At 48.0% G+C, this 13,733-nt stretch overlaps 1 protein-coding gene across 1 annotated transcript in view; it reads right to left on the reverse strand.

Moving 5' to 3' along the window:
• Positions 1–13,487, reverse strand: part of NDUFA4L2 (NDUFA4 mitochondrial complex associated like 2) — a 31,910-nt gene extending 18,423 nt beyond the window's left edge. The window contains exon 1 of the mRNA XM_033142520.1: positions 13,362–13,487. Within this exon, the coding sequence (XP_032998411.1) occupies positions 13,362–13,463 (102 nt within the window). The 5' untranslated portion in view covers positions 13,464–13,487. The remainder of the gene's footprint in view (positions 1–13,361) is intronic.
• Between the last annotated feature and the right edge of the window lie 246 nt (positions 13,488–13,733).

The raw sequence follows: 13,733 nt of genomic DNA on the forward strand, positions 1-13,733 counted from the left end.
ATGAGAAATTGCCTGCCACTCCCCATACCTCCCGGGATGGGGGAGAGCAAGGCCTCTTAACACTGCATATTGGAGCATATTGGTGGGAAAGTCTAGGGACAGTAGAAGCACGTATTTTCTCCCTCTGCCTGCTGAGCCCTTAGGGAGATGGTTATGAGGGGCATTTTGTCAACAGTGATGTAACTGATGGAGCTGTGGTTGCTATTTGTGGGAGATGAGAAGATGAGCACTTTTGTCTGGTAAATGAAAGCCTTTATTTATTGTGATATACTTAGTACCTTCACTTTTGCACTTCTCCACCCAGCTCAGAATGATTTTTATCAATCCACTTACCCATTCTTGACCTCTCTTATTCACACTAAGTTTTCTTCCTCAGTCACACCCCAATCCAATCTTCCTTCCTTCCTCGGTATCATTTTCTACTTAACTACCTCATAGTCAATCTGCTGTTCTCAAAATTAGTGGAGAGCATTAAAAAGATGGATTGATGCTTATTTCCGGTACAGGAATTCCTATAGGAATGTCTCCTTCCATACAGTCCTGCCATCCACTGAGGACAAGGAAGTGGGCAGTCCTTTAGCATATCCTCCCAATATCTTAAGTGTCATTGTTGTGAAAGTGTGGAGAAGGGCCTTGCCCATTGTGGCACCCAAGACATGGAGCATGCTGTCTGGTGAGATCCAACTGACTTCCTCTTTACAGGAACCAGAGTGTGGAACGAGGTTTAATTAACACAGAATATAAGGATATGGCTTTCTGCAGAGGAATAATCATTCTAACAATTTCAGCTTTCTTTTTCTTTTATATATAAAAAGTTCCTAGTCCATATGGAAACAACAATCAGTCTGAAAGTATGTGGGCAATGCATGGTTAAATCTTAGATGCTGATATAGAGGACATGGTTGAGAAAGTTTTCTACTGGTCAGGAGGCATGGCTGCGTTCTTGCTTTCCCCCGTGTATTTTGTAAAGAAATCTTTTATCTTTGCTTGCATTGAATATCTAGTCAGGGTCACAGCTGGGCCACCAACTGAAGCTGAAGGAAGGCACTTCATGACACCAAAGCTACTCGTGCCTTGAGTGACCATAGTGGATCCAGAAGAAACCCCAAATTGAGCACCAGCCTCTTTAGAGGGAACGCAACCCTACCTAGAACAGGTTGACCCCACCAGTACAGTCAAAATAACCAGATGGAGCTACAGTTTAACCAGCATTCGTCCAGTCCATCACTGAGTCTAGACCATCCACTGCCACAGCTGCAGATGCAAAGGATAAATAGAGAGGTGTTTCATCTGCATATTGATGACAATGCCATTCAAATTCCTGGATGATCCTACTCAGTGGTTTCATGTAGATGTTAAACAGCATGAGGTATAAGGCTGACCTTTGTGGCACCCCACATTGGAGAGTCCATAGGGTGCAGCATCGCCTTCTGAAGATGTCCATCCCAAATACTCCCAGCTAAAGTATTCTCAGCTAATCAAGCTGGGGGTTATTGCTTGCTGCTGGGGGTTTGGGATGGGGCATAAAGCTCAACACAGATGACCGCTGCTTTTCAGAGTGTTGAAAGTGATATGACAGAGTATGGTTGCTGTTCATGTTGTGTCCCAACTTTTGTCTCTGGTAAACAGGTTTTGCAGATTTGGGTAGTGTCACAAAAGCCTGCAAAACTGGTTTGATCAGAGACTACTGTGGAACATACAGCAAGGGGACCAATCCCTCCGTCAATCCTATTTCCACTATCTGGTGCACTATTGCTTGCTTTCCAGCCCAACTTGATGTCCAGTGCCGAATACTCTGCCTGCCAATAGTTTGATTCTGAGGCTGTTTTCTACAGCAACACTTCTCTCCAAATCCCTGCAACACACGTGCTCACCCACATACACAAAATGTTTACGTTCACTTGCCTCTTGGGCTCCAGCTACCATCCCTATTTAACGAAGCTGCCCTGAACGCCAACAGCTTTTGTATCCAATTCCAAGGTAATTTCCTTCCTAGCCTGCTATATGAATCCCCAGGAGGCTGAAGGTGCAAAGCCGCAATCCAAACAGATACAGCAGCTGCTTGACCTTTCCCAAATTGCACTGGCCCCTCATGCCCAGCTAGATGTTTGGAGCATAATGAACCTCTGTGTCTACCCCCCTGCCCTCTAGGAAACAAATAGCCAGGAGTTTATAATCCTAACTATTGCCATAGAAGTAAATCAAAACATTGCCTACCCCAGAACACAGAGTGGAATCTGGGAAGTAGGGGGGCAAGGCAGTCACATAAATACGAGTTTTCTGATTGATTACGGGCTATGATCTTTGACAGGGCTAGGAATCCAGGTACGGAAAACTCTATCTGTTGGGATATATACCCCAAAGATATTTTGTTCTAAGATCCCCCCCAAAGAATGTCACTTCACATAATTTTCTCTGAGGGTTGATGTAACCCAAGGGGTGAGAAAGGGTTGGGAATAAGGATTGATAGGTTTTATTCCCATCGTGGAATATTTTATTCCAGTCCAGAAAGGGCCATGGCTCAGCAGTAGAGTACCTGCTTTGTATGCAGTAGGTCCCAGGTCCAATCCCCAGCATCTCCAGGTAGGAGATCATGAGCTTGATGGACCAATGGTCTGACTTGGTATAAGGCAGCTTCCTGGGTTCCCATCCATTCTTAATCTCCCATTGGGAGACTTGTTGGCATCCTTCTGGAATCTAGAATAATTTGGCCACCATTAACCCTACAACTTTGCTTGTGACCAGGCAGCGTCCCATTCATTCCCCCATTTTCTTTTAACATCTCAGCATGCTCAGTCTGAGGCACAGCTACCCTCCCCACCCCACATCCTTTGGCGCATCCAACTTTCAGCAGACGCCAGGTGCGATTCAGGAGGTTAGAGTTGTCGAGAAATAATGATTTTCCTTTTTTCACATTGTGTGCCGGCCCCATGCCAGGTGGACCTGGCAGTGGCTTCTAGCTGAAACACACCGGATAATAAAAAATGACGCCACAGTCCCAGGGACTTCTGGCACCTCTGCAGAGAGTCAGGGATTATAGACGTATTTCACCATCTGCTGCTGGCGTCTTTTGGGTTATTAATTCTGGGGAAACATCTGAGGATGGGCAACTCACTGGGGATAAACGCATGAATTTGGCTGCCACTGGGAAGAAAGCTGCTGTGACTCTATGGCAGTGGGCATGTGAACCATGCAGAGGATAGAAGAACGTTGCACTGATGATACGTTTTCCAAACTGCTTTCCTGTTCTCCATGATTTCAGAGTATGCAAGTTGTTCCACCTCAACCCACCCCATTCAAAAGCCTTTTGAAGTGTGAGTTCCAGAAAGTAGCTCAGAAAATGTTGTGTAAACAAAGCATGAGGGCTGCTTAATATTTCAATTTAGCCACGAAGGCTCTCAGCTTGTCCTCTTGTTTTCTAAAGGCTTAGCAAAGGGTGCTGGTTTTTAAGGGATACAACAAGATAGGAAGCTGGTGGTAGTAGCAGCAGCCACAGTGAGACTGCTCCCTATATTAGTTCAGAGAAAAGGTGAGGAAGAGCAACATGATAGACTTGTATAACATTATGCATGGCATGGAGAAAGTGGACAGGGAAATGTTTTTCTGCCTTTCTCAGGACATCAGATTTCGGGGGCATCTAGTGAAGTGGAATGTTGGGGTATTCAGGGCAGGTAAAATGAAAGGAAGTCCTTCCCACAATCACACAGTTAAACTAGTGAATTTGCTCACACATAAGGCAGTGATGGGCACCAACTAGGATGCCTTAAAAAGAGGCTTAAACAAACTCATGAAGGAGAGAGAAGGCTACCCATGGCTACTAGCCGGTCAGAGGTAGCATACACCTGAATCCCAGAGGGGAGAGTACTGTTGCGTTCAGGTCCTGCTTGCAGGTTTCCCATAGGAATCTGGTTGGCCACTGTGAAAACAGGGTGCTGAGCTAGATGGGCTACTGGCCAGATCCAGCAACAATCTACAAATGTTATGATGTGATGCACTAGTCAAATTAAAAAAATAAACTTAGATAGATAGATAAATAAATAAATAAATGTCAAAGCCGTGGATAAGCAGTGCTGTTTTACTTGCAATGTGAGGTAGGTCTAAGCTTGCCATACATCACGAAAATTCCCAACATGTCCTGGTTTCCAGGTGAAAAAATGGCGTTGTGGGGGAAACGGCATTGTGGGGGGAGCAAAATGTCAGGGGAAACCCAGATGTATGGCAACATGATGGAAAACCACTGTATTTGGGGGGCGGGTTACCCCCCAAAAGCTCAACAACTTTGGGGGTGTCAGGATTGTTACCTTTTGAAATATGCAACCCTAGGTAGGTCTCCTTAAGGAGCTACAGGAAATACCTAGGGAAGAACGTGCTTTCTGTGACAGGCCTTTGTTGCACACTGAAACCGCAGGGGAAGGAAGGAGGGAGGGAGCTGGTTCCTAGATAGTCATGCTTCCATGCTATGGCTGTCTCAGGTGAGCCCTGCCCACCTCCCAGAGCCCACCTCTGGCCCTGGCTGGCTCATGAGAGGCACGTCTCAGCGGAGGTGGCCTGGAGTGGACAGGCTGGGGTAGGCTGCCCAATGGATAGATCCTTGCCCTATGCTGCACTGAACCAGTGGTGTGCTGTCACCAGTAAATTTGTGGCCATGTTTAACCCACTCTCCTGTCTCTGGCTCGTCATTGCTCCCAGACTCCTGCATTCTTGTGAGGATGTGACTGGCATACTTGTTAGGGCTGGAAAACACTCCTCTGAAGCCCTGGAGAGCCATTGCCAGGCATTGCATACCTGCCAAGTTTCCCATTTTTACACATAAGATCATGGTGGCCATTTTGGGTGCTGTAATCTTGCTTGCTCTCGTGCTGTGCTCTTGCCCCCCCCCCCAGCATTGGGGAGACCTGTGACCTTCTGCAGTGGTCTGTTTTGGGGCACCGCACGAGATCACGCCCCCAAAAAGCGCTTTGAAGGGGCAAGAACACTGCACCTGGGAGTGTGTCCTGGGACTTGACTATACAGCTGCAAATAAAATGTTTTAAGGGTGTTGTAAAGTGCAATATATGACACAAGATGGCGACAATGAGCTATGGCAAATTCAATATATTTTTCAAAACGTTTTTTAAAAAAGCATTTTCACAGTGTTTTTTCATATGTGTGTAGATTCCACCCTGGTATCAATCGGAAAAAGTTGGGTGGTATGTCATTGCAGACAGTGCTGGGCAAGGTGGATTTACGATTTGTCTTGTCATAAGGCAACTTCCCGTGTTCTTATTTTGCTGAGAACTCTAGTCTAGAGACATGGTGGTGCCCTCCATTTATTGCTGGTCTTCAACTCCCAACAGCCCCCACATTGTCCTTCCCTTGCCCTAGAGTGTAGGGGACAGCAAAATGGTGAAAGGATGCCAGTCGTGGAAAGAGAGTGCAGGAGTGTGGCTGCCAACTAGGAATTACTGGATGTGGGACTTTTCTTCTGGCCATGGGCATACCAGGGGGGAGGCACCTGCCCCTGCAGATCAAATAAATCAATAAAAATAACTGAGGTTGTCCCCCCCCCCCCCCCGCCTAACATGAAGCCTGCCCTCTAACATAAATCCTGGCTATGCCCAATGCTCCTGGTCCAGATTTTTCTTCTTCTACACGTGCAAGACAACTATAGGGCCAAGTCTCTGCTACTCTGAGAAAGAGAACTTCACAAAATCCCACCACCACCACCAGGCAACACTGCTACTGCTTCTCACCAGCCTTGCTTTGTGACAACGGCATGTTTCTGCTCTGTTTCTGTACCACCAGCAGAGTTCTGGGGTTGCAAGCCTTTTCCTTCCTTCCTTCCTTCCTTCCTTCCTTTATGCTCAGTTGGCGGTAGAAGTGGAGTTGGCATTAATCATAGGCTGCGGCAGTTGGGCGCCCTGGGAAGTGCAACCACACAGCAGCAGGAGAAGCTGTTGCAAGGTGAAAATGCTGATCCACATGGATGGTGCAAAGAACAGCTGATGGTGGATAATGGATGGCATGTCAGGGCTGCACCAATCCCCCTACTTCTTTCAACCTATCAGAGGCAGGCAGGGCTTGGCGCTCACAGTTAACCCTTTGCACCCTCTCCAACTGCTGCTATTTCCCAGGGACAGTCCCTGTTTTCTAGCATCTGTCTCCGGTAAATCATTGTCTCCTTTTCTCTCCTTTTCGCCTCTGTGGGAAGAATTTGGGAATGGCCATTTTTAAAACGTTGATAGTGGGTGCACATGTGCAGTAGAGTTTGCTTGCTTCCCCACTCCCCCATTATTGCTTACCCAAACAGGAAATCTTGGTGAATATCTGAGTTGCAACAAGGTGACTTCAGGGAGTGTGGGTGTGTGTAAAAACTGAGGGGCCAATTTCAGAAGCAAAGTTCTTCCAAAGGTTCCTCTGGATGACCTGTTTATTCAGCAGCCATCCCAATTTGCTGGCACAAAGCTTTTAAAAACATACGCAGAGGTTAGACTATGGTTTAGCACCCAGTGCTTGTTTCACACAGAGCAGACCATTGAAATGAATAGATAAGATCAACTTAAGTTTTTTTTTTTTCATTTTCAATGGGTCTTCTCTGAGTAGCATATGACTGTATGTTCAGTCTGTATTGAGCATTTGTTCTGATTTGATTGCAGGGAGCTTTGACAACAACGAGCATTTGCCCTGCATTCGTCCTGATTCCCTTGCAGCGTGTTCATTAGGGTTATAACCAGTGGCAGAGGAAACCGCTTGGGCGCCTCGGGTAACACACCCAGGCAAGCTGCCTATAGGGGTGGGGCGCAGTGCAGGGCTTCCAGAGTCTGCCTGCCTCCTCCCACTCAGCTGCCCTACAGTTGGGGGAGGGCAATGGGTGGATCATTTGGGGTAGTGCAGAGCCTGCGGGCGCTCAAGCCGCTGCGTCACGAGGAGAGATGCATGGCTGGGGCGCGCTGAAGGCCCCCACGGTGAGTGCCACTCAGCATTTTGTCACGCCCCTCAGTGGTGATACCTGGGGTGGTCCGCAGCCCACTGCACCCCCTTCCTCCGCCCCTGGTTATAACTTTTTGACTTAAAAAAAAAGAGTTCCTGTATCATAAAGGAATGATCTTTTGCTTAAAAACACTGAAAAAACGGACTACCGTATTTTTTGCTCCATAAGACGCACTTTCCCCCTCCTACAATAAAGGAAGGGGGAAAGTCTGCAAGTCTTATGGAGCGAAGGCACTGGACGGCAGCGGGATCCCTCGGCTGCTGCTGCAGTCACAAGCGGAGGGATGCCTCTGCCGCTGGAGCCATGGCTCCCGTCAGCTTCTGGGCTTCACGTTCCTGCTCCACAGCCACTGTCAGCTGCAAAGGGGCGGGCGAGGAACAAGCAGCCCGAAAGCTCCTTTTGGGCTGCTCGTCTCCCCCCCCCCCGCCACCACTCACAAGCGCAGGCATAAGACCCGTAGTTCGGAGAGGTGCAGAGCAGCGCCTCTTCCAACCGCGGATCCTGTGCCTGCCCTCTATAAGGGTCTGGGACTGGTGGTGGGACTGATCCTTGCCTAACTCATTACAACACTTGATTCAGAATAATTTTTTTTCTTGTTTTCCTCCTCTAAAAACTAGGTGCGCCTTATGGAGCGAAAAATACGGTAATTCTTCCCAGTTGTGAAAAAAGTCACCCTGAAATGAAAAGTTGGAATCACCTTATATCTAATGTTACTACTCAATGAAAATGGCTTCAAGAACTTGTCAGAAATATTGAAACCTTACCAAAAAAAAGGGGGGGGAAGCATTATAGGTATCGGAGAATCACTGGAAACAGGAACCATCCCTACTCCAGATACCAAGAAGTAATCAGTGCGCAGAACACGCAATCAAAGCGATGTGGAAACTTTATGGTTCTTGCAGCAGAAACAGAGACAAACTGCAACCTCGACTTATTCTAAGCAATAAGAAGTTGTGTACAATGTACAAAGCATTGTACACGTCTTAGAAAAATTGCAAGCTCTATTTTTCCTGTCTTTTAATACATAATTATTGTTATTATGTCGAACTACATAATACATTATACAGTTATATATACAAAAGTCAATTTATTTGATTTTCAGGTGACCTTTTTTTCAAAAGATTTGGAAATTACAGTTCATTCCTTTGTTTTTAGGCCAAAATTCATCTAACTAAGCTACAGGAACATGAGGTTAAAAGAAAAGTTATAACCCTAGTGTTCATAAACATCCTCCTATTAGTAATTCATTCATCTCACACTTTTCGATGCATTTTGCTGTCATTTCCCTAACTGCAATATTATTATTATTATTATTATTATTATTATTATTATTATTATTATTAGATTTGTTGCACCAGGGTGAAAAAGCCCCTTAATCTGCTTCAATTGCACAAGCCTAAATTTCCCAATTTGGACCTGAAGCTCTCCTGCAAAATAGTGACATTTTGGATGTGCCCCAAATACTGGCTGTTTGGGTGAGTGGGTATTATAGTGACAGCATTTCTTTTTTCTTCTATCTCCCCCATCTTTTATTTTCTTTTAGCACTTCTCAGCAGATGTTAACTGCCACCTGTTAACTGTTTTGGGACATCCATGTTGTGGGAACCGGTGGATTCTGAGCAGGGGTGTAGCAAGTGGGGCTGGGGCAGGCCGCCCCGTGTTCCATACTGGAGGGGGTGACAAATCACCAAGGAACAATTTTGGGGGGGGGATTTGAAAATTTTTTTTGAATTTTTTTTTTAATGCCTGCTCTGAAGGTCTTATCTTACTATACTAGGGATTATATAGCTATATATGAAATTTCATGCATATCGGTTAATATCTTGACCCTCCTCCACCAAAATAGCTGTTCACTTGGCTGTTTTCCTATGTCATGAAGGCTGAAATTTCAGTTCAGAGAACACTTACTGTTCCCAACCCTAACCCTCTGGAAAGCCATCTAATTAGACTTTAATTTGATTTTGAGATGTTTTTAGGAGGTAATTTAATTATTGTTTGATTTTATACCAATGTTATGTATCTGATGTTAGCCACTCTGAACCCGACTTCGGCCTGGGAGGGTGGGATATAAATAAAAGTTTATTATTATTATTATTACTTGTTATTATTCCTTTGTAAGAAAATATGAAATAACGTAAAACCATTTTTACGGGGAGGATCAATGGGGGGGGGGGTTGACAAGAAATTTTCCGCACCGGGCACCACCTGACCTTCCCATGCCGGTGGGGGGGGGCAGTGACATTTTTTTTTTTTGCCCCCGGGTACCAATTTACCTTGCTATGCCCCTGATTCTGAGAGATAAATGGACCCTCCAGGATGCTGCTTGCTGAGAGTGGTGGTGGTCTAGAGCTGTGGGGTGGGGTTGTAATGAGATTGTCTCTAGGAGGTTGGTTAGATTGTCCATTTGCCAATGCTTGAATAAAATTCCTCAGATGAGACCAATGCAGATCCATAGCAAGTGAAAACCAGTACCCTTTAAGAGAAAATCTGGTTTTAAGTGTTTGTGCATTTTCCCCTGTATGGAATGGAAAAGCTGTGCTCCTTTATTCTCCCCTCCAGTGTGTGTGTGTGTGTGTGTGTGTGTGTGTGTGTGGCCAGCTCAGGCAAGTCCATCTCCCCCCTCCCCCATTTTTAGCCTGTGAGAGGGGAAATTGTATTTATATCAAGGCCTCGTGGGCATATATAATTTATCAGGGTTTATTCATATTTGTAAACAAAATCCCTGTCATGAATTTTTGATGGAAAGCGAGACAATGGCTTTGGGAGATGGGATAAAGGGGGGGTGGCTTGGGGTGGGTTGTAGGTTTTCCATTCTGCCACTGAAATTTCTGAAGTGTGTGTGGGGGGGGAACAGATCACGACGTATGAGGGGAAAGATGGGGGGGGACCACCTTAAGCTGGCTTTCGAATTTGGAGAGGGGAGGGGTGAGTTGGAAACTGCTGCGTGTTGATTTATTCCTAGAGTGTTGAAAAACCCCTTAGAGACATCGATATAACAAGGTAAATAACAACACATCAAATCTCCCCTCTTGCCAATTGCGCGCCAGCCGTCCACGGACATCTAGGGTTAGGGAACAAACTACCAAGAATTAAATATGCATAAGCTTGCCACTATGGGTGGAGGGAGAGAAAAGCTCAAAAGTTTTGGCTAGCAAGTAAATAAATAAATATTTTTTTGGGAGAAAGAGAGAAGATGCCTTTGATTCCCATGAAACTATCCATCTGCCCTATACAGTCAAAGCACTATGATGTCACTTTATACAGTCATGCCTGCCCCAACCCTCAAAAGAATCAGGGGATTGTTATATGGTGGGTAGGGCTGCCATATGTCTGGATTTACTCCCTAGAAAAGACCCTGATGTTGGGAAAGATGGAGGGCACAAGGAGAAGGGGACGACAGAGGATGAGATGGTTGGACAGTGTTCTCGAAGCTACTAACATGAGTCTGACCAAACTGCGAGAGGCAGTGAAGGATAGGCGTGCCTGGCGTGCTCTGGTCCATGGGGTCACAAAGAGTCGGACACGACTGAACGACTGAACAACAACAACAACAATGGTGGGGGGTGGCATAAAGTCCAGAGTCTAAAATAGGGATAGGGAATCTATGGGCCCTTCTGACAGGGCCGGGCCACCCAAATATATGAAAGGATGTCATGTGGAGGAGGGAGAAAGGTTGTTTTCTGCTGCTCCAGAGAAGCGGACACGGGGCAATGGATTCAAACTACAAGAAAGAAGATTCCACCTAAACATTAGGAAGAACTTCCTGACAGTGAGAGCTGTTCGACAGTGGGATTTGCTGCCAAGGAGTGTGGTGGAGTCTCCTTCTTTGGAGGTCTTTAAGCGGAGGCTTCACAGCCATCTGTCAGGAATGCTTTGATGGTGTTTCCTGCTTGCCAGGGGGTTGGACTGGATGGCCCTTGGGGTCTCTTCCAACTCTGTGATTCTATGATTCTATGAGGCAAGGTGGTCCAGGCGGGGCAGCAGACAGGGCATAGCTAGCTTCTCGGGTGCCAAGGGTGGCGTGCGTGCCCTGCAGCTGGGGGCGGAGCGAGCCGTCCATGGGGGTGGGGTGAGCCATGGTTGGGCGCGCTGCATGGAGCCTCTCCGCAGCCTCACCCTTTGTTGTAGGGCGGCTGAGGTGGTGGGCAGACGCAAGCCCTGCGCTTCTTGAAAAAGCAGCACGGAGCTGGCAAGCAGTCCACCCGCCACCTCCCCCTCAGGAGAGACGCGTGGCTCAGGCACGCTGCAGGCCCCGCGGTGTGGCACCCAGTGACCCCCCCCTCACCTAGCTACGCCTCTGGATTAGGCAGATTCATGGAGGAGAGGGCTGTCGAAGGCTACTAGCCATAAAGGCTGTGCTCTCCCTGCAAATTTGGAGGCAGCAATGCTTCTGTTTTCTGGAAATCACTCGAGGGGAGAGTGCTCCTGCAGTGGCATAGGAAGGGGCGTGTGGTGGGTGCGGGAGTTATTTATTCAAAACCACATATTTCTGCCATTTTGTCACCCCCCTCAGTGATGACACCCGAGGCAGCCTGCACCCCCCACCTCCCTACGCCACTGGCAGCAGATCCTGATGTAGATCTCCATTTCCCCCCTTGTTCCTGATGTAAATCTTCACTCAACCCTTATTCCCAGGCGGGGAGGTGGGGGTGCCATTTTCTGGTCCTCCTCAGGCACCAAAATGTCCTGCACCAGCCGTGCCTCCAGATATTTTGAGGCTACGGTTCTCATCATCCCTGAACACTGGCTATTCTGGCTGGGGCTGCTGGGAATTCAGGCCCACTCTGGCTATATAGCAGAGGCACCAGCTTCTCAGGATGACTGAACAACAACAACAAAAATCTGAACAACCCCCCCCCCCCGTTAAAAAAACCAAATCATGGTGGGTCTGAAAGTGCTTCAGCCCCTAGGAGCCAGCGCTTATGGTCTACAACTACCTAACGGCATCACTGAGAAGAAGAAGAAGAAGAAGAGTTTGGATTTGATATCCCGCTTTCACTACCGAAGGAGTCTCAAAGCGGCTAACATTCTCCTTCCCCTTCCTCCCCCACAACAAACACTCTGTGAGGTGAGTGGGGCTGAGAGACTTCAGAGAAGTGTGACTAGCCCAAGGTCACCCAGCAGCTGCATGTGGAGGAGCGGAGACGCGAACCCGGTTCACCAGATTACGAGTCTACCGCTCTTAACCACTACACCACACTGGCTCTCTGAGGGTAGGGTAGAGGCTTGATAGGAATCCGGCTAGCAGAGGCAGCAGGTATATTTTCTCCTGAGTGGGCTTAGGAGGAAGCAGTTAGGGATGAGATGCTCCTCCTGAATGCAAAGAGTTAGGGTTGGCATTCTGAGGCTTGAGTGTCTTTATAGGGTTAGAGGTTATAGAATAAGGCTCAAACGTGGCTTGGGTTAGAGGGAAGCTGCCATCTACCAAATCAGACCCTTGCGTCCATCTAGCACATCACTGTTAACACCGAGGGCTCATCCACAGTTACCTTTGCTCTGCATTTCTAGTTATAGCTCAAGGCTGTCCAGGTCCAAGGGTTGGTTGGTTGGTTTGGTTGGTTTTTGTTTTGATGCTTTCCCCAAGAAAACCTGCTCTTTACCATTGCGGAAAAAACCGAATTGCCTTTGGCTCTGATTCAGCAGCAAAGAGCAGGTTTTCTAGCGGAAATCAAAAAGAAAAAAGAAAAGTGATCCGACACGGGTGGGGAAGTGCAGATCTTTGCCTAGGAAGCCCAGGGCAAAAGGCAAGTGTGGATGAGCCCTGAAGAGGAGGGATTCTGCAGCGTTTCAGGCATGGCATCTTCCTTGCCCTCCCTGGAGATGTTGGGGATTGAACCTGAAACCTTCTGCCCGCAATCAGTGCTCTCCTGCTGAGCTGCTGCCGTTCCCCATAGGAAGATAGGAGTGGGAACTTCACGGGGGGGGGGGGAGAGAATGGGAGTGTGGAAGAAAGAAACCTGGAACACCTCACTCCTTGGGACAGGGGAAAAGGAAGTGGCTGGTTTTCACGTTTCATTTAAAAAGAAACGAAGCAGGTTCCTGTGCCTCTCTGGTGTGAGGAAGGCAAATAAGCAAGCAAGCAAGCAAGCGGGCTGGTGCAGTTTCTCTCTCCCCCAACCGTAGAGACAAAGTGATAAGAGGAAAGTTGCATCTCTTTATTGGGGGAAAGCTGCACCTGGCGACTTTCTGCCTGCAGCGGTGGGGAAGGCGGCAATGCTCAGCAGTACTTTCTGTGCAGGGGGTTGGCGAGAGAAGGAAACAAAGGTTTAGGGTTGTGGGTAGCCTAGTGAGGGTTTGGGGGGGCTGCTGTGGAAGTAGGCGGGGGGAGTGGAGTGGGGTTCAGGGTCACTAATCTTAGGCTAAGGGGTCAAGCGGGAAAGAGGTGACTCACTCCTGGATGTCTCTTGAGCTGCCGGGAGAACCTGCCCCTCAAAGGGGCGCCCTTCGCTCCGGGGCTGGGCTGGAGAGTCGCGCTGGCTTCCTTGTCTCCCATCTCCTCGGCTCCTGCGGCTGCCACAGCCAGTCCAGCGGCCGCTCGGCCAGCCCAGCGCGTCCCAGCAGCGTCTGCCCCCGCCTCCGGGACCCGCGGGGAGGGCGGCTGGGAGGGAGGGAGGCGCCGGGACCATTGGAGGGGAGTTGGGGGACCTCAGGCAAAATCAGAGCGGGAGGGGGAGAAAAGTTTGTTTTATTCAGCTGGTGGAGGTGAGGGGTGTACTTGTGAGGCCAGAGGGTCTGCTCAGTCGGTAGGACATGAGACTCTTAA

Source organism: Lacerta agilis, chromosome 2 (assembly GCF_009819535.1).
Source record: "Lacerta agilis isolate rLacAgi1 chromosome 2, rLacAgi1.pri, whole genome shotgun sequence".
NCBI classification, from domain to species: domain Eukaryota; kingdom Metazoa; phylum Chordata; class Lepidosauria; order Squamata; family Lacertidae; genus Lacerta; species Lacerta agilis.